The sequence below is a fragment of the Maniola jurtina genome, chromosome 16 (genome assembly GCF_905333055.1).
Source record: "Maniola jurtina chromosome 16, ilManJurt1.1, whole genome shotgun sequence".
NCBI lineage: Eukaryota > Metazoa > Arthropoda > Insecta > Lepidoptera > Nymphalidae > Maniola > Maniola jurtina.
This window is the reverse complement of record NC_060044.1, coordinates 8,399,490-8,419,598: the sequence shown is the minus strand read 5'-3', so window position 1 is coordinate 8,419,598 and position 20,109 is coordinate 8,399,490. Positions and strand designations below refer to the sequence as shown.

The 20,109-nt window shown below is 35.2% G+C and overlaps 1 protein-coding gene, 1 long non-coding RNA gene and 1 pseudogene across 2 annotated transcripts; 1 reads left to right on the top strand and 2 right to left on the bottom strand.

Moving 5' to 3' along the window:
* The first annotated feature begins 214 nt into the window (after window positions 1-214).
* LOC123872976 lies at window positions 215-753 on the top strand. The gene is made up of 2 exons (XR_006797578.1): window positions 215-247; window positions 280-753. It is a non-coding gene; the product is annotated as an uncharacterized LOC123872976 (long non-coding RNA).
* LOC123872964 (xaa-Pro dipeptidase) lies at window positions 530-10,278 on the bottom strand. The gene is made up of 12 exons (XM_045917589.1): window positions 9,748-10,278; window positions 9,280-9,471; window positions 6,510-6,557; window positions 6,370-6,431; window positions 6,204-6,248; window positions 5,173-5,248; window positions 4,478-4,671; window positions 3,514-3,648; window positions 2,790-2,904; window positions 1,939-2,130; window positions 1,257-1,408; window positions 530-1,133 (listed from the first exon to the last, which is right to left on the bottom strand). Exons 1-12 carry the CDS (start codon window positions 9,916-9,918, stop codon window positions 1,085-1,087), a joined length of 1,431 nt encoding a protein of 476 aa, XP_045773545.1. The 5' UTR covers window positions 9,919-10,278; the 3' UTR covers window positions 530-1,084.
* A 2,485-nt stretch (window positions 10,279-12,763) lies between these two features.
* Window positions 12,764-17,803, bottom strand: LOC123873450 (annotated as a pseudogene).
* Between the last annotated feature and the right edge of the window lie 2,306 nt (window positions 17,804-20,109).

Here is a 20,109-nt window from a genome sequence, read left to right as displayed (position 1 = left end):
ATGTCTGTGGTTTTCCAGATTTCTGTTAAAATATTCGGTTTCAAAGTTACGAGGTCTTAAAAATTTTCATACAAATCTTTGAGCTCCTGTAATTGTAAAACTACATATTTTTAGAAAAATCAAAAACACCACAGACACAGATATTAATTTCTAGAATATGTCCGCAAAATTTCATGGACTTTGGTTGCTTAATATTCAAATGAAATTGGAACTACGATTGTATGAAACGAGTGACGGAGAGAGCCCTGTTAACAGTTATATCCTTTCCGCGGGAAAAAGTTAAAGGGCTCTCTTACGTAATCCCATACAAATAACAGACAAAATATCAGTGGGCGTTTTTAGGCACCAACCAATCACAAACATGTTTTCAAAAAATATTGGTAATACATAATTTGAAAATATAGTTTCGTTTGTGATTGTTATAATTTGATGTATCTTAAAATGGTTCACGCCCACTGAAATTTTTGTCTCTGTCATTTGTCCCATACAAATGACAGAGACAAAAATTTCAGTTTTTTTATTACATATATTTTAAATTACGTAACAGAGAGAGCGGTATACTTTCCGTGGGTAGAGTATTGCCGGGTCCGTCTGGAAGTCCGGTGCGGGGAAGTGGGACGCGAGGTAACGGCATTCTCGAAACAGATGAGTTATAACTCGTAATAAGAATGATAATATGATGATTAAAAAGTGATTATAAATTATTTCATATATCAGAATCAGAAGGCAAAAATAAAAACTATGAAATGGTAAGACTTTTTTTAATATAATATAATCCCATACAAAAGGTTTATAAAAATGATAGTTTTCAATAAATTATTAGGTACCTAATCGAAATAATAGCGAACAGTAGCATATTATTCACATTCACATAGAAAGCATTAATTTTATTAGGAAGGCTTACAATTTACAAAAATAATCAATAAGATTATTTTTCTTTAACTCATTAATTATGAATTTATTTTATATACAATATGATACATGATTTTTTTGCTTACAAAGAATAAACTATACATCAGCCTCCTACAATCATACTCATACAATATGGTTTTCTTTGATTGATGCAAGTTCTAAAATAGCCAAGTTACTTGAAGTTGGCACCATTTGCCATGAAGTCTTCAATTTCTGCGACACTAAAACAAAAGAAAAAACTATGTCTATGATTTCAAATAAAATAGGTACCTTCTTACTTCGAAACTTAATAAAGGTCAAGGTTCAAGGTCAGAGTTTTTTTCTTGGACGGCATTTGTACTTACGTTCTAGGTACGTAGGTCAGGTTGTCGACTCCGTGCTCAGTGATGAGTACGTCGTCCTCGATGCGCACGCCCCCGAAACTTCGGAACTGGTTCACTCGCTCCCAGTTGAAGAACTGAGCTTGCTTTGGATTGTTTTGAGCTCCGTCCAAGAGCTGAAACGAATAGACATTTTTAAAATTTAAATATTTTATTTTATTCCAGGAATGTTAAAAATTAAATCACATTTTTAAAGGTTCCGTACTTCAAAAGGAAAAACGGAACCCTTATTATGAACCCTCATTTTGGTGTCTGCCTATCTATCCGTCTGTCAAAAAACCTATAGGGTACTACCCATTGACCTAGAATTATGACATTTTGTAGGTAGGTAGGTCGGTCGGTCTTGTAGCACAAGACAAGAATAAATTCAAAAACAGTGAATTTGTGGTTACATCACAAAAAAAAATTTAAATATGTTCACGAATAAATTTACTACAACAACACTGCAAGTTAATGACAACGGCCATCTATATGTGATAACATATAGATGGCGCTGTTGTCATTAACTTGCAGTGTTGCACATAAAAATGTTAAAATATCTTGGTGGTAGTTAGTACGGAACCCTTCGCATGTGAGTTCGACTCGCTCTTGACCGGTTTTTTGAAATAAAACATTGTAGTCCCAAAAAGGCGACTTGGCGACTTACCCTGTGTATAAAATAGCACCCGGGTTCAATAGTGAGCACCATGCCGGCCTTGAGAGCGCGCGCTGTGCGCAGCCTGGCCAACGGGCCGGAGGGGCGCGGCGGGCAGTGCGGCAGGTAGCCGCCCACGTCGTGCACGTCCAGCCCCAGCAAGTGGCCCAGCCCGTGCGGCTGCAGGACGCCGTTCACCCCGTTCTAACCAGAAAATACATCAATCAGCCACTTCACACTAAAATTGCAAAGGCGAAAGTTTGTGTGTATGTATGTTTGTTACTCCTTCACACAAAAACTACTTGACGGATTTGGCTGAAAGGAAAGGAGATAAATTAAATCCTGGATTAGCACACAAGCTACTTTTTATCTCGGAAAATTAAAGACTTTCTACGGGACTTCTAAAAACCTCTATCCACGCGAACGAAGTCGCGGGCATTAGCTAGTTATATCATAAAGGCAAAAAGTTGTGTATATGTTTGTTACTCCTTCACACAAAACCTACTGGTCGGATTTGGCTGTTTGGAATGAAGATAGATAATATCCTGGATTAGCACATAGGCTACTTTTTATACTGGAAAATCAAAGAGTTCCCAAGGAATTTCGAAAAACCTAAATCCACGCGGACGAAGTCGTGGGCATCAGCTGATGATATGAAAACAAGTCGTGTTGGGTATCTTGCTAGAAACACAATCAAAATAAGGAAATTAGTAAAACGTTCTATAGGGGGGGGGGAGGATACTTCGGAGACATGTCACCTGAATCATCCCCAAAAGAAGCCTAGGGGCTTTCTTTGACTTGGATTCCAGTGTAAGTTTACCATCAAGATTAGGGTTCGACAGTTAGTTGTACAGTAGTCTCACCTTGATCATCTCTTCAACATCTCCTTTGAGCAAGTCGCCTTTCTTCAAATGTTCTAGCATGGCGCGGTTCGCAGTCAAGTGCATGTCGCTCCACATCACTCCGGGTTTCGCTTCTCTAAAAAATACAAGATCGATAGGAAATCGGTTTTCTAGTATCTACAACTAGGGACTGCAATTCGGCCTGATTAGGATGTTGGAACCTGAACAAAGTCTTGAAGACTTTTTCCGCATTATCGCAAACAATTCATCGGTTTGCTCTTTTGCGAATATTTACCAGCCCCCCTGATTGTATAAGGAAAACGTTAATAATAAAATAAACGTAAATTATAAAAATATGGTAAAAAGCAATGTGTCTTTTCTTGTGCTGCATTGTAATATGGGCCTTTGAAGGTAGTTTCGATAGCTGCAAAGTGTCGCTACTAGATGGCATTAACAGTCGCTTCAGTACTAAGTGAATATACATATCATTCGTCACTGGCGATAAGCGAAACCTTGGCTTAGGCGTCGGGTGCGAACCCAGATGACGCAGGTTCGAATCCTGCCGGTTTTTTGAAATGTCCTTAAAAATCATTAAGAAAAACGTATTCATTGTCAGCAAATTATGCCCCTTGATTGGTTAAATTCGCTGTTCATTTTTTCAGGAGCAGAATTTGTTTGCTACCGATTACGATGAATATGTTTTTCTTACACAATGGGGGGCTGATATACCAAATATGTATCTCACCTGACGACAGCGTCTCTAGCAGCTAACACGGCTTCGTAGATCAACTTCTGGTCGTTAGTGAATTTGCCGTTGGCGGGGAACGAGCACGTTATGTCGGCCGCGTAGCCCGCGTAGTTTCCTCCCATGTCGAACAAACTGCACAAAAATAATACTATAGCTAATTTACATGGTTATCCTTATTTTTAGTGATAATGATATTACGGCCGTATTCACATTTGTACTATGAGGTCTCACAGTGCACTCAACGCATAGTGTAGGCTCCACCAATCGGATCATTGTAAATTGACGTGACACAGTCATCTGATTGGTAGAACCTACACTATGCGTTCGAGCGCACTATGAACGTATGAACGTTTGTGAATACGGGTGTTAGTGGTTAAACAACTTAATAAATAACAATTAATTTTTTAACTTATTTTTCCCGACTCCGCTGTCTCCTGACCTTATAATGGTATGATTTGTGTGAAAGTCCATCTTCTTTCAAGTTATATGATTATGAAAATGAGAATTTGGGCTTTCGTTTAAAAATAAAGTGTTTCAGATTTTTCGGGAATTGCACGCCCTCACTGATTTTCAAAAATTCCAGTCGAGGGAAGCAGGAACGGGTCAGCCAGTTAAATATTAAAAAAACGATTTCGTCCGCGCAGATTACTGCATTTTCAGACTACACAGATTTATTGGATGTCTACGTCATAATAATAGATATCTGCACATGCCAAATTTTAGCCCGATCCGTCCAGTAGTTTGAGCCGTACGTTAGTAGGTTAGACACTCAGTCAGTCGCCCTTTCTTTTTATATTGTAAATTGAACAATTGAAAAGAGCAACCGCCGAATTTCTTGCTGGTTCTTCTCGGTAGGAACGGCATTCCAAACCAGTGGTCACTTATTTGACGATCCAAAAGCACTTGTAAAAGTTTATTTGAATAAAAATCTATTCTATTCTATATATCTTTATAATCGTACCACATTTCCCCGTCGTGGATCATCTTGGCATTGGGCGCGGCGGCGTGGCCGTAGTGCAGCGTGGCGCCGTTGTGGCCCGACCCGCAGATACAGGTGTAGGACACGTGGCGACAGCCGCCCACGCGGTAGCAGTGGTCGAGGAACACTGACTCGCACTGGTACTCCATCAGCCCCGGCCGCGCGAACAGCATCACCTGGCGTTTACAAAGTACAAACCTATGGAAAACGCTGCTTTTTTCTACTTTTTGGCCTAAACCTGAAAAATCGCCCTATTTATCGCAACATTTAGCGCGTTCTTTTATATAATTTGCTCTACCTACGTAGGCAATTTCAGCCGCTTATTGTGGATTATTTGAGATCGAATTTGGGACAAGATGGATAATATTAAAAAAAATCTAGTCCCAAACACAAGGCGTGTATAGTTAGTGTAATATCCCGACCTGCGTTTACACGTGGCGACAGCCGCCTACGCGGTAGCAGTGGTCGAGGAACACTGACTCGCACTGGTACTCCATCACCTGGCGTTTACGAAGTACCTACTTTGTAAACCGAAAAGCCAGGAAGCCTTAAAACTGCGTTTTCGGTCCATTTTCAGCTACGACTATGTCGAACATGGCAAAATCCTACTGTCTGTCTGTCATGAACTGTGCCAGTATCATCTAAGCTAAAACTATATGAAAACACCTTGAATTTACCTGTTTATGAGCATCTGATGATACTTTGCAAACATATCGCATAACTTCGATTTCTTCAGGTGTCTTTATCACCCGCCTGTAAAGAAGTTAACTTAATATCAATTATAATCTACTTCATCCTTTCATCCTCACTAGTGCAGGAACCTACTCAGTTATGTGTTATGCCTGTAGCTGTGTAGTATGGTCATAAGTTAATGATTTTAAGCTTATTTCGTAGTTTAACAACTATAATGTAGATAAAGGTACCCTACCACGATTAATTTGATTGATTTATTTGTCTATATTTGGCCAATGGTTGTGGTCACCTATAACAAGTTGTTATTATCAAAACAATAGTTATTTTATGGTCTTGGTATTAGGTAGTAGATTTGTAGGTTAACAGATGTCCGATAAGACAATCAGTTGTTAAAAGTAATAATGCTTCAAAATCGGCTGATACAAGTTATCGTTAGATAAATGTTTGATTAGGGATGTGAATTGTTTATGCAATGATACATATCAGTGAGACCGAAACGAAAATTCTTTATTTTGTATTTAGTATCTTTAGTAGGAAAGACTACTGCATGGAAGCGATTTTATAAAAAAATACTAGTAATGTCCGCGACTTCATTCGTGTGGATCTAGGTTTTTTAAAAATCGCTTGGGAACTCTTTGATTTTCTAGAATAAAAAGAATCCTACGCCCATCCAAAATCCAAGCTATGTTTGTGCTAAATTTTATCACGATCGTTTCAGCGGTTGAGCTGTTATAAGGCGACAGTCAGACAGACAATCTTTCGTTTTTATAATAATAAAATTAGTATGGATATGGATACAAAAAATAAATTGTTAGAGCTAAAAAAATTGTTCTAGCGATCTTTCTACAAGGACCATGAAACAGGCTTCCAGTTCCGTTAATTTAGTTAATTTAACTAAGTTGACAATTTAGTTAATTTAACTAAGTTGACAATTTAGTTAATTTAACTAAGTTGACAATTTAGTTAAATTTTTATGTTCAATTATGTAATTGTGAAAAAATTAAAGTTAACTTACAGTTCAGCAATGATGGGAAATAGTATTTCATTGTCCACTTTGAATCTGAAAAAGATACAATTTACATTTTTAAAACATAACTTAAAAATGGAAAACAGATTTGTACTCGCGTACAAACTCAACAAAGTCATGTGTAACTGTGAGTAAAAAATAAAATAAAACTTACTCATCAATTCCTTCAAAAACTGCCTCCTTTGCAGTAAGGCCACTGTCTGTGTTTGGTCCACTCTGAAATTACAACACAATATTAAACTCACTTAAGTATAGTTGCTAAGTTTTCTATAACAATTCTATAAAAATACTTACGAGGGTTAGAAGAGTATCAGGATTTAAAGATTTCAAAATGTCCCGAAGCTGAAAAAAGAAATAATAGGGTAGTTATTAATTTAATTTATGAAGTTTTAGATAGTGCCTACAACTTTGCTTGCATGGATTTAGGTTTTTAAAAATTCCATGAACTCTTTAAGTTTATGGGATACAAAATAGTGTATTAATCTGGCCAAGCGGATGGGCTGTGAAAGGTAACAGACAGACACATTTTCGCAATTCATATTATTAGTATGGTTATCCATTAATTATATTATAAAATAATTATTTTGAAATTATTTTGTAATTTCACTCCTATTAATAGATTTGGCCCTCTTTTTGCCATACAAAAATGCCATGTGTAGAACACATGAAATGTGCACACAAATGACAGGTTACAATAACTCAAAATTTAAAAACCCCCGACACAAAAACCTCTATAAGAAAACTAGAAAAGAGATGCTAACTTTCAAACAAAAAAAAACTAAATTAAAATCGGTTCATTCGTTTAAGAGCTACGGTGCCACAGACAGATACACAGATACACACGTCAAACTTATAACACCCCTCTTTTTGGGTCCGGGGTTAAAAAAGAAAATTTAAAATGTAGATACAACAAGTGTAAATTAAAAATGTATAACACCCCCGACGAGTGAAGGTTACAGTAACTAGAAAAGAGCTGATAACTTCAAACAGCTGAACCGATTTTCTTGGATTATAGCTAAGAACACTCTGGATCAAGCCACCTTTCAAACAAAAAACTAAATTAAAATCGGTACATTAGTTTAGGAGCTACGATGCTACAGACAGATACACACGTCAAACTTATAACACCCCTCTTTTTGGGTTGGGGGTTAAAAAGGCATATAATAATTAATGATTACGATATGATAATACTTCAGTTTCATTCCAGGCCAATAAACCACAAAAAAATAAGGGGCACCACACGAGTACCTACTACCTACACAGGATGTGGTGACCCTACACCAGATATACCTATATATCTGAGCGTACTATCACACTATGCATTGTCCCAAAAAAACTTCAACCATTAAGTGATCACACTTCACACTAATATTGGACGGATTGGGCTGAAATTTAGAATGGAGATAGATTATACCCTGGATTAGCACATAGGCTACTTTTCATCCCGGAAAATCAAAGAGTTCCCACGGGAATTTTAAAAAACCTACATCCACGCGAACGAAGTCGCAGGTATCAGCTATTGCAGTATAATGCCAATTGCAATATGACTGCACCCAAACTGCTATTTTGCAGCTGTTTAGTACAACAAACAATTCTAAATTACCTTGACACCACTATTGAGTACAAGATTGTAATAATGATAATAATGATAAAACAAGTCCTTATGTTCTTAGATAACAATCTAAAATGCTTAATTTATAATCTATGATCTAAATGACATTGGTTAATGGATGAGGAATATATTTATTTAATTAGAATATTTATTGAATGTAGGTAGGTATGTGATTGAGAAAGATTTTTTTATTTAATAATAATTTGATGTGCAAGTCTTTGCAGAAACATTTGCAGGTTAAGGCTTATTTTGAGAATGTAATGCATGAATAAATACTATGAATACTTTTATTGTCCACCACCCACATATAAGCCTCAACTAAATAATAAACAAATACAAAGAAATATAACTGGTAAAGGAGTGGTCTGAAAACCGAAAGGTCGACGGTTCAAACCCCGCCCGTTGCACTATTGTCGTACCTACTCCTAGCACAAGCCTGACGCTTAGTTGGAGAGGAAAGGGGAATATTAGTCATTTAACATGGCTAATATTCTTTTTTTTTTTAAACATTAGTACAAGAAATAAAAACATAATAAGTGTATTATAGGTAAGCATAATTAATTAATCAAATTGTTTCATGTGAAACTTGAAGCTCAATTAAACCCAGAAGGTAGGAACCATCACCTAAATGGCTATTTTTTTATTACATTTAAAACTAGTTGCAGTTTATTATATTATTACTTCTCTACCTACATAATCTTCATTCCTGAGAATTGGGATTAGAGACCGCTTGCATCATATCAACCACAAACACTGGCAGGACTCTTTGGGAGAATATAATGAGTTCCAAGTGTCTGAGAGTGTAAAAGAAACCCAGGAAGAACAGAAGAAGTGAGCTCCAAGGTCCTTCCGTATCATTATATGTCAATAAACCATACCACTTTTGCCACCATTGCATAGACCTATCCTTGGTGTCAATTCTTCTGTATCAAGATTGTGTAAGACTCTAAGGGTGAGATCTATAGAGCGTGCTCTGCCTTTGCTCAGACTTAAGACAGAGTTAAAACGAGACAGAGCTATATCTCTCACATAAATCTGTCTCGTTTTAACTCAATCTTAAGTCAGAGCAGAGTCAAAGTTTCAGCCTAAACCACAACAGCTCTGTCATTGACATAAATTTCTCTGACCTATTCTGTTTGGATTTCGCCAAAAGATGTTCCTATCTTGGAAGTCCTTGATTCTATTTGCTAAATCTCAAAGCACCTAGTGATTAAGAATCTCACTCTCTGTAGTTAGTAACTTATATTTAGATAAACAGTACTATAAAATCTATACCTTATTAGCAACGTACCTACTTTAGTTTAACTTCATTGTTTGGATTCAAGTGTTTCTTTGTAACTTACTATGCTGCTGCTACATTAAGGTTAACTATTGTTATTAAGAATAAATATTATTTCTAATGTGCATTAATGTAAGTTGCCATAAGTGAACCAAATAAAAAAAAAGATTTACCTCATCAACATAGTGGACCTCCTCAATGCCATAGATTTTCTTGAACTCACAACACGTGAGTAGCTTGCCCATCCACACCTCATATTCTTCAGGTAGACGGGGCACAAAAAGATACGCTTTTTTCGTCTTTACGTCTAATGCAAAGTAGCATCCTGGCTCTCTTACACCGCACACCCAAGTGAAGTATGCTTCCTGCATTTAAAATTTATCAATAAAAATATACAAATAACCCCTTTCTTTTTGGCTTTGCCAGTTGGGTAAAAATAATGATGTGTCTTCAGCAGGCAGTTTTCTAATAATAAAAATGTGAAGTGTCAGTCTGTTTTTCTGAGTGTCTGTTTTAACTAACTTTTCCAACTTTTTGAAAAACCTAAGCGGGCATCATCTAGTTCCTTATAAACTGGTGATTGGGTATTTGTTTTCAAATAATATAAATAAAAAAATATAGAAAAGTAAATGTTTCCTCACCTGTCTAAAAACATATTGAATGTCTGTATCGTAATGGCTTATGTCGTCTCCGCCTTGCAAAACAACGACTTGACCATTCTGCAACTTTTCCGTAAGCCTCTCTCTGTTCTTAGCAAATAGTGATAAGGGCACTTCTAGAGTGCCGGGCCCCATAGACCATGCTTCTATCATTGTGGCTAAACTTACAATGGAGCGATGAAATTTTATTTCCCTTGTTGCGTCTGCTTTGCTTATCACGGTGATAAATTACGTTCGTTATGAGTATAGAAATTCGATTGCGTTGCCACAAAACAAAATACCTATCGTAGTATAGGATCTTTTACCTACCCGCTTAGTACCTACTTCACTTTGGTGTAAATCGTTTAAACATTTACATCTACAGAGCATACTATATTTTTATTATAACAAAGAGAAACTGGCCTGTGTGATTCATTTGATACTAATTTGCCAACAAAGTATAAAATAATTTTCAATTATTTGCAATGTTGTTTCTGTTTGGGGTCGGTTATTTTTCTTCGGATGTCAAAGTCAAAATTATGTCAAAAATATGGCAAAATGGCAAAATCCATTACATTGACGCTGCCATCTTGTGAAGTGTCAAGCTGCTCCTTGTATGTGGTGTTGCTAAACAAAAAATCTTTTGACAATCTATATACTAATAAATAAAATTGGAGTGTCTGTCTGTAATTTCGAAATAACTACCGCATATTAAGGTCATATGGTTATTTGAACGATACTATAACTGAGTCACACGTTTTTAAAATTTTTGTCTGTCTGTCTGTCTGTTTGAAAAGGCTAATCTTGGGAACGGCTGAACCGATTTTGACGGGATTTTCACAGCTAAGTAGAGAATTGAGCAGGGAGTTACATAGGCTACTTTTTTAACCGACTTTCAAAAAGGGAGTTGTGTTTTTCTACCTATGTACACCGAAATCTGCGAGATTTTTGAACTGATTTGCGTCATTTCTTTTTTAATCGATAGAGGAACTTTGCGACATTGTTTCATAAAAAATTTGGAGTCCAACTCCTCAATCCTGATGCTGCAGGGGATCTGACCAATCCACGCGGGCGAAGCTGCAGGCATCAGCTAGTTCATTAATATACATTTACATCACGCTATACTGTAAATAGTTAATAGATACAGCATAAATGTGTTGGCATATTATAACTCTATTTAGCACTACGTAAATATAGTATTTGAGCATGTAAACATGATAGGTTGCAAGTCCATGACTTATCAATGGTTTTTATTATTCTTTCTCGATGTCGAAACAGGAACGGCTTTGCCATTTTCTATTCAGTTAAAATTAGATAAAACTTACTTGGTTTTCAACATTGACATTTTCAGTGTATTCTCTAAAATTTGGGAGATTTTATTTGCCGGCAGCCTTTGTTCTACAACTACGCCCTCCTGCCAATGTCATTCAAGTGCCAAAAGATGTTTGTCATAGAGTGGTCATAGAGTAAAGTTCTTGATTTGTTTGTGTTGTAAACTCTTTGTATCGAGTTGTCAGTTTTTGTGTTTGAAGCCAAGCCTTTTAAAATGCCTCTGTCGCGATAATCTATGACCTACTAGCCGATGCCCGCGACTTCGCCCGCGTGAAATTTGAAATCCCGTGGGAACTCTTTGATTTTCCGGGATAAAACGTAGCCTATGTGCTAATCCAGGATTTTATCTATCTCCATTCTGAATTTCAGCCAAATCCGTCCAGTGGTTTTTGCGTGAAGGAGTAACAAACATACACACACACACACACACACATACAAACTTTCGCCTTTATAATATTAGATGCCATAAATTAATTATTAATAAATTAATTAATAATTAATTTATTAATAATTAATTAATATAGATTAAAGATTAATATAGATTATAAGCCATGCCGTGATGGTCACGGCATGGCTTATAATATCATTCATGCTCGCTTCTAAAATTTAGCGACCCTGAGCATGCCATTCTTCTTATTACCGTAAATCGGGGTGAATAGAAACGAAATCGAAACAGTCTAAATTCATGTTCCGTTCTTTTTTAACAATATTACAAAGAAAAAGATGCAGATATACCCTAGGACAACAGTATCGGCGCCAATCTGTGATACTCAAACTACAAACTCAAACATTTTTTAGTTTTTTAGATTACGCTACTCAGCAATAGATGGCGGAATGAAAAACATCATATTATCTGTGTAGTGGTATTGAATAATAATTTAGTAATTTACCATAGATTAATATATTTAGCACGCACGTATTTATAAAAAAAGATGGACATAAGCGATTTTATTTTCACTTTGATAATGTTGTAATAATAATTATTACTAACCGTCAAGCGTGCATTCAACAGATTATAAGTGTAGCGTTCACATGTTTGCCAACAGGGGGAAAAAGTTTGTGTAAATCGCTGACTGTAAATGATAAGTAATTAGGTACCTACTATTGGTGGAAATAATGTCTAGGTACCTACCTGCGTACAACACAGTAAAATGAATTAAATTAAAGATTCATTTAAGTTATTTTATTTAATGTAGTTAAGTACCTCTATATCCTAGTACTTACGTTTATGAACTTAATTATTATTTTTTTACAATATATTATTATTTAACAATTACATAGAATTTTGTTTTTTATTGTTGGTTCTTTAAACTAAGATCATGCTAAGATGCTATATTTAAGGTACAATAATTATTATTAATGTTAAGTATTCATAACTCATCTTGTATAGTTTGCCTCAGCGAAATTTTTGCTTTTGTGGAAAAATTGTTACCTACATCAAAATAAGCAGATAACCTAGGAGTTTTGTGAATCATTATAGGTACCTACTTATTAATTCTGTTTTGATGGTGGATATGGATGGTGTTTACTAAATCTACAATAACTCCAAATCTACCAATACCGTACCGTCGTAATCTCACAATAACCTACATTGCGAAACAAACTGACCTAGTAGGGAACTAGCATGAGCATGAGTAGAGTAGGTATTATAGGTCTATGCATGAGCATGTCAATTAAAACGAGTGTATTTTTAATTTTCATTCCATTTATTAGATAACTCTTTAATTATTCTTATCTAAATCACAAGATCGATAAATTAAACTATCTAAAATCACAAAATGCACTAAAACATGCACACATGTAATATTACATTGATTTTTTATACCTGATTTGGTAGGTAGGTACAATTATTGTACATTACATTGTTGATGTACTAAAGAGAAAGATAGGTACTTTATTAATTATTATAAGTATTGCCTATAAATTACCTAAATTATTATTTTATTACTTACAGGTATGTCCATAATTCAGACCAACAATTTCTGATCTGATTTAGTGACACCATACCTGCTATATCGCATTATGTATCATACGATTTTACTTATTACTATATGTGTCATGCGAGGAAATAACTGTACTTAAAACATCTTATTACTGTATGCCTACGATCCCGTTTGATAGCGGTTATGATTACATTATGTGCACAAACAATTACGGTGTTAACTGAATAATGAAATGTGATAGCGTTTAAGCCACATCCATGGAATATTTTAACAAATATATTTGAATACAGTAGAAAAAACAACATTATTTTTTGATTGTAAATCTTTGATGAAAGATTTCTATTGAGTAATTTTATGTTTAAAGACACAAACAATATTTAAAGCTCTTGAATACTTTATATTAATAACTTTAGTTATTTGGAAATGTCTCAGCATAAGTCTTGTCACGAAAACGTAAATATTAGTAAAATAAATATAATATGGAAGGCATAACATAGTAAGTAGGTACTATAGTTAAGATTGTTGCGTCATTCAGTACCTACTTTAATCATTAAAGGTCACTATGAAATGAAGAATAAATATTATGATTGTAGAGTACCGGCGGCCATTTTGGTTCGTTCTCGTGATTTGTGCCGCGCGTGACACGTCATAGCTGGCCATCTCGCTCTCGCATGCTTTCCGCATATAGCACCATTGTAACCCGACACGTTTCTTACACACAAGCGATTTCACAACACGGTCCACACTTTCACAACTAAAATGTTTTGTTTTAATAACATAAATAAATTAAGAATCTACTGATATCTCGTGACACGGTTGTTTCTTTTCTTTAAGTCTCCGTACAGCCTCGGCGACAAGGGCACGTTGCTCCAATAACCTTTCCACGAGATCAACTGGTTCTTGCTTTCTAATATAATAAGGTGCAGCTCTCGCCCGAGCTTGCAGGTGAAGCTTTTGCTTGAGACCAATTGTAAGTTCCTCTATAGCAGGTAACCTGTTTGAAGTCAGTGGTCGCCCTTCCTCTTGATTTGTGTTGCGGGTATCATATCTTGTGGTCTCTTTCAACATAGCGTTGAGCGCTATTATGTACTGTTAGTACAATGTACAGTAATGACAAATTTCACCAGCGACGCGCAACTACGTTTGCGAATGTGGAATGAATGAGCGACTAGCGAGTGAGCCGAGTCGACCCCGGTGTAGGAATTACGGATCTCTGCGGGGTACAGGGGAGGGGTATGACGTATTCAGATGCGCAGTCGTGCCGGGCTGTATACAAACAATACGATGGACGTAAATAAACACAAGACCGACCCGATACACTGTAATGTGAACGGTCTTATCTTTGTGTTAGTGGTTCAACTCGTCGGTCCACTTGTCTGTCGCGCATGGGAAGTTGAAAAATCTTTGGTCATAGCCCTCCAGTATGTATATTTACTGGGTAAACTCGTAGGTAGGTAATTTATCTATCTCATCAAAATGTAACTTGTAAAATGGTCAGGGCTGAATACAATAGTAGGTAACTATCTGACCTATATGGAAGTTTAATAAGTACCTACCTACCTAATCGATGTAAGAATAGGTAATGTTTCTTGCGTAACCAAAGCAAATTTATTCTTTTCAGTCTTTACTTACAATACCTATCTACTATGCTGTATGTAGCTTAATAAAATAGGTTCGTACCAACCTGTTCTTTTAGTAACAGAGTAGGCAGGTATACCTACTACGAAATAATATTATTAAGGAAAATTAATTTTGGTGATCCAAGAGATCTTTCACTTAAGTATATCAACGATCAAAAAAAGACCTATTACTTTATTAGACCTATTATTTTACTGACCTTAAAAAGTCAGTAAAATATTTCATTCAAGATAATAAATATAGGTACCTACATTTAAAATCAATATACTTACTTAATAACTAAGCGCCTACCTATACCTAGTAATAAATTGTTATTTTTGTAGTTAGTAATGGGAAGTGAAATCCGTAAAATACAGCATGAAATTTTTAGTTAGTTAGTTCACTTTTAGTTTTGTGTAGAATCTATAAAAAAAACTTTAACATGAGTTATAAATATGTAGCTACCTATACCTGTAATATAATACCTACGTAGGCACACCTGTGCAGATTGAATTTTTCATATTTGTAGCAGAAATATCTCAGGAACTCAAATGTAGTGATGTAATTTAAGCCGTACGTAGTCAGAAATTGTGTCTATAATAAGTTATTATTTTTAAGTAGGTAGGTACCTAGTACGTCTACCCATTTGGTGAGTCAGTATTTGTAACCATGTTTGTATGTGTTAGTGAACTGGCTGTTTCGCTGAACCAAAACTAAAAACGGACATTGCCCTCGGTTTTTATACGGTTTTTTCCTGGACATTTTATTGAGTTCGTTGTTACTCTTTGGTATTTTATCAGACTGATGTTTTTAAAAACAGTTTATTTTAAAAGATCAATTTATGTATTAAGTACTTGCAACAAAAAAAAACATTAATACTAACAGCTATAGTGCTGAGGCTGCCTTTCTATTATTTAGCTGTTGTAACTTGTAGGTAAGCTTATAACGCGGTAGGTTTTCTTACGACTTTCAAAATGTGCGAACATTTTCTTGAGTTAACTGTTTTCACTGGCTATGTATTTGCCTGGTTATTAATTAAGATTAATTGCCATTTTTTAGCTCGTGTTCTTTTTTCATGAGCGCCAACACAGCCTTTCCTTATTAGGTAGGTACAACTCTAGTCTACTTGAGTTAATTGCAGTCTTGTCCGCGTCCGTCCATCTGTCAGAGCCTTATAACTTCTGAATTACTGAACGTAATTATTTCAAATTCAAACATAATACAGTGGACCCCCGGTAATCCGGCCCCTGTCTAATCCGGCACCCCCGGTAATCCGACATGTCTATTATTATTGAATTTACTTTTGACATGCATAGTGAAGTATGATTTGTACTTCAGAGTATGTATGACATATGGAATCTTATCATTGGATTTGTAATTTGTCGGATTACAAGGTACTCTTTTGTAAAAAAATCCGGACTATAGGGGGTCTTAGGCAGTACTCTATAATCCGACAAAACCAATAGTCCGACAATGGCCTGCAAAACGTTTGTCGGATTACCGGGGGTCCACTGTACTATATAAGTAAACTGATGGCCTTCAAACGAATGTTGCATAAAAAAAATATAAAAATCTTTCTTTCAGGGGGCTCTCATACGAAATGAGGGGCTTTAAAGTGAATATTGAAGTTCACGCTATATTATGTCAAAAAAGGCTACATGTTAGAAACTGAAACTTGTGTATGTATAATTTTATTTATATCTTGTACCTACTTGAACAAAAAATACTAAAATTAGATAAAAATCACAAAGAAATGAGTACATCCATGAAAAAAAAACTATTTTTTTTCATTTTTGATGGGCATCCGATTTTCAGCATTACTTCACAATAATGTATAGATGGCGCTGTCAAGATTATTGTGAAGCATTATTGCAAAATTCAACCATCTCTAATTCTCTCTCAAATCTCAATATATCTCTCTTAAGCTCTTTTTGCATCTAATATTAAATAAAAGTTAACCATTGCAATATATTATACATACTTAGTTAAAACAGATATCTTATGGGAATATAGGATACCACGAGGTCTTAGTTCGGGGAGAACCACTAGTTAAATATCTTTAGCTGGAGAGCTCTACATTATGCCCCAATGGCCATCGCTCTTACGACAAGCATGGCCATCCACTTTTCACTTCATCTTCCTGACCCTCGTACGGATCTGGTTTACATATATGTGTTAAGAGATTTTTATTATTACTGGCCTAAGCTTATGTAACCAATTATTGTTGATCAATAAATATTCATTCATTCATTCATTATGAAACTAGTTGACCCACCCCGGCTTCTCCCGGAGCCTCTCTATTCCGTAAATAGACAAAATATATGAATGTGCTTTACCAATTACAATAAGTACTTATAATTTATAAATCTTCCTCCTGAAATGTTCTGAATGATAAAACAAAACCCGCATTGAACTACACTGAGACATTTACCTAGGCACCTTTGTTTATTGAAGTCGAAACTTTTACCTACTTATAGGTTAGGAATGAAAAAATTTCAAAAAAATGAAAACCGACTTCGACCGAATCGAGTACGGACTACAGACAGACAGATAAAAAATAAAATTGGGCACTATATCGAGAATAATGCTTGCTTCAATTATTTTCAAAATATATTTAAGTAATATACAGAAATCGTACATTTACAGTGTTATTATAACTAGGTAGTTAGGTTAGGTATTGACCTAAATAAATAAAGATTAATTAAATGACAAAGTGTTGAGGATAATTATAATGGAATTGCTTATGATTATATTAATTAGTAACTCGGTAACACTCATTGTAATATTTGTTAGGTAAACTTAGCTGAGACATTAGTAAATAGGTATTAATTTAGCATGTGATTCATCAATCATAAGTCATCACTGAACTATTCCGTAAGATATCCTACTAGAAAATATAATATAAAGGCGTGGCTTAGTTGTGAAGTTGTGATTTACTCCAGGATGCTATCAATTTATAATCTTCTGTGCTCTACAAATCAACGTACTTTTTTCATTATCATAGTATAAAAGGAAACTGTGCTCATTGTTGTAGTGAATAGGTACTAATTCTCCTGAACAATTATTTTGTATAAATCAGTTTTCAATAATATATGTATTTGCTTAAACTGAATCAAGGTTCATCGTCATTTTTAACTCTTCTTACTTCTACTTTCTTTCTTATTCATTTCTTCATGAGTGGCTTTCTACAATTACTATCTACAGAGCTAATTCTTGCCTTCGATAATATCAAATCGTTCAGTTTATCGTGCTGGCGATTTCTTACGAGCGAGCGGCCTGATTCACAAATTAAGTCACTCAGCGAGCTATGGAGAAGGCTATGTTAGGTGTTTCTCAGAAGTATAAGATCTCTAACGCGCAAATCTGCAGGAGAACCTGGGTCTCTTATATAGCCCAAAACATCAGCAAGCTGAAGTGGCTATAGGCAGACCATGCTCGTCGTAGATGCGATGGCCTCCATAAGTGTAGGAGTGAAGACCGCGTATTAGTAAGCGGCGATGGACTGACGTTATAAAAGGGGTGGCCGGAAGTGGCTGTATGAGGAAGGCTGAGAACACGGTGTGGTTGCGCTCACAAGAAAAGGCCAATGTTCAACAGTGGAAATCCACAGGCTGATAAAATGAAGATGAAATACATGCTTACATAGCTCTCATAAATTACTTGTAGTAGATTTAAGTCATTGACTTTTAAATAGTGCAGTCAGTGTAATAACGACTTGCAAAAAGTTCATTTACTCGTATTATAACCAAACAGTGAATAAACTTCACGTTCAATAACAAATACATTTACTTACCTTATAGATAAGTAACGTTTTACGCTTTTACATAATTACTACGAATTGTTTATTTACAGAGCAGTAGATAAGAGTATTTTATCATATTATAATATGTAGGTCTACCTTAAACGTTAGGGCAATGAAATAAATACCGAACCAATGAAATTATTCACTAGATACTAGATACATTATAGGTAGAGTACCTAATATTAATTAAAAAAAATATTTAGATCATATTGAATAATCTCAAAACCATATCTATTATAATCAATGCTGAAAACATAATCTAATAATGTAGTAGAATGTAGATCAATAGGCAAGTTACGCTATTTTGACCTTCAAGAGAAAAGATAAGAATTAACAACATTAAATTATTTTATAATCCCATAGACATAACACCGGGCGGTGTTATTTACGGGAATGGTAATTTTAGTACTACTTACGCCATCTAACGGTGAATAGAATCCATTTGCAAAGTATCATAGAGGTTAAAATTTTTGATATTATGATTTTCGACATTTAAAAATTATTGTATTTTTAATTTTTAAAAACCTACGTCCACAGCATACATATAATATCATAATATTACACAGGTAAGGTAGGTAACTAACTATTACCTATAGGTAATTAAATGTTGATTAATTAAAATTGTAAAAATAACTAGGTACCTATGTGGTAAACAGAGAATATTATATCAAAATAATAAAGCATAAGTAGATTTAGTAGTTTAATCTTGTTTTAATTTGCTTGAACGAGCAAATAAAAAAAACCCTTATTACGGTTTGCACTGCATTTTTTCAGCACGCATATTTTTAAAACTCATAAATCCGCCATTTTAATTTTTAAGAATTTTATGTAGTACCTACCTACCCCGTGTCACTCGCGCCTTCAAGACAAATCTAATTACGTATCATTTATCAAAATCGGTTGAGCCGTTGAGTAGATACGATCGGACATATACATATACAAGTCAAACACATGCCTATTACGCCGCAGTCGGGTAATGAATATGTAGGTAATAGAACCCTATGTATTATCACAAAATAAATCGTATGAACAATAATACTTACGTCCTTATTTATCATTGCCTATGAATAACAAATCTGTGAAGTGATTTCTTATTGTTGTTTGTATGTTAGTGCATCTAGGTCATGACTGCATCTATGAATGTACATGAGTGTTGAGCAAATGTAGATTGGAAATGAGTTGAAATGTGCATGAAGGTCGAACAAAACTATGTCGCATAAAAGAAATTTGCATAATTTTTTTTTATCGATAGAGGAACTTTGCGACATTGTCCTATAAAAAACTTGGATTCCTACTCCTCAATCCTCCAGGTCAGGTCAAGGTCCAGGGAACCTGACCACCAAAGCTGATGGGATTTAGAAACTGTCGGTTATAAATTGATATTAAAGGTGTCTTTACAAAGAAAAGACTTTGTCGTTGACCTCGGGCACCCAACTCTTCAATCCTGATGCTGTAAGGAATTGCATTCGTAATCCTGGTAATTCATCCGTTTAAATGTTTTTACGTGGTACAGAAACAAGTTGCATCCCGGGGACGGGCTATTACAGATCTTTACTTTTGTTCCAGGATATCAAAGTTTCCACGGGATTTTTAAAAACCTAAATCCACGCGGGCGAAGCTGCTGGCATCAGCTAGAAAATAACAATTGTGTGGTGTTAACAACACAGAATA

Excerpts from the sequence above, each read along its gene's own strand:
- LOC123872964 (XM_045917589.1), bottom strand. The coding sequence starts at position 9,918 with ATGATAGAAGCATGGTCTATGGGGCCCGGCACTCTAGAAGTGCCCTTA. Across the intron at positions 9,472-9,747 it reads TTCAATATGTTTTTAGACAG|GAAGCATACTTCACTTGGGT; the intron begins GTGAGGAAACAT and ends TTTTAAATGCAG. Across the intron at positions 3,649-4,477 it reads ATCCACGACGGGGAAATGTG|TTTGTTCGACATGGGAGGAA; the intron begins GTACGATTATAA and ends ATTTTTGTGCAG.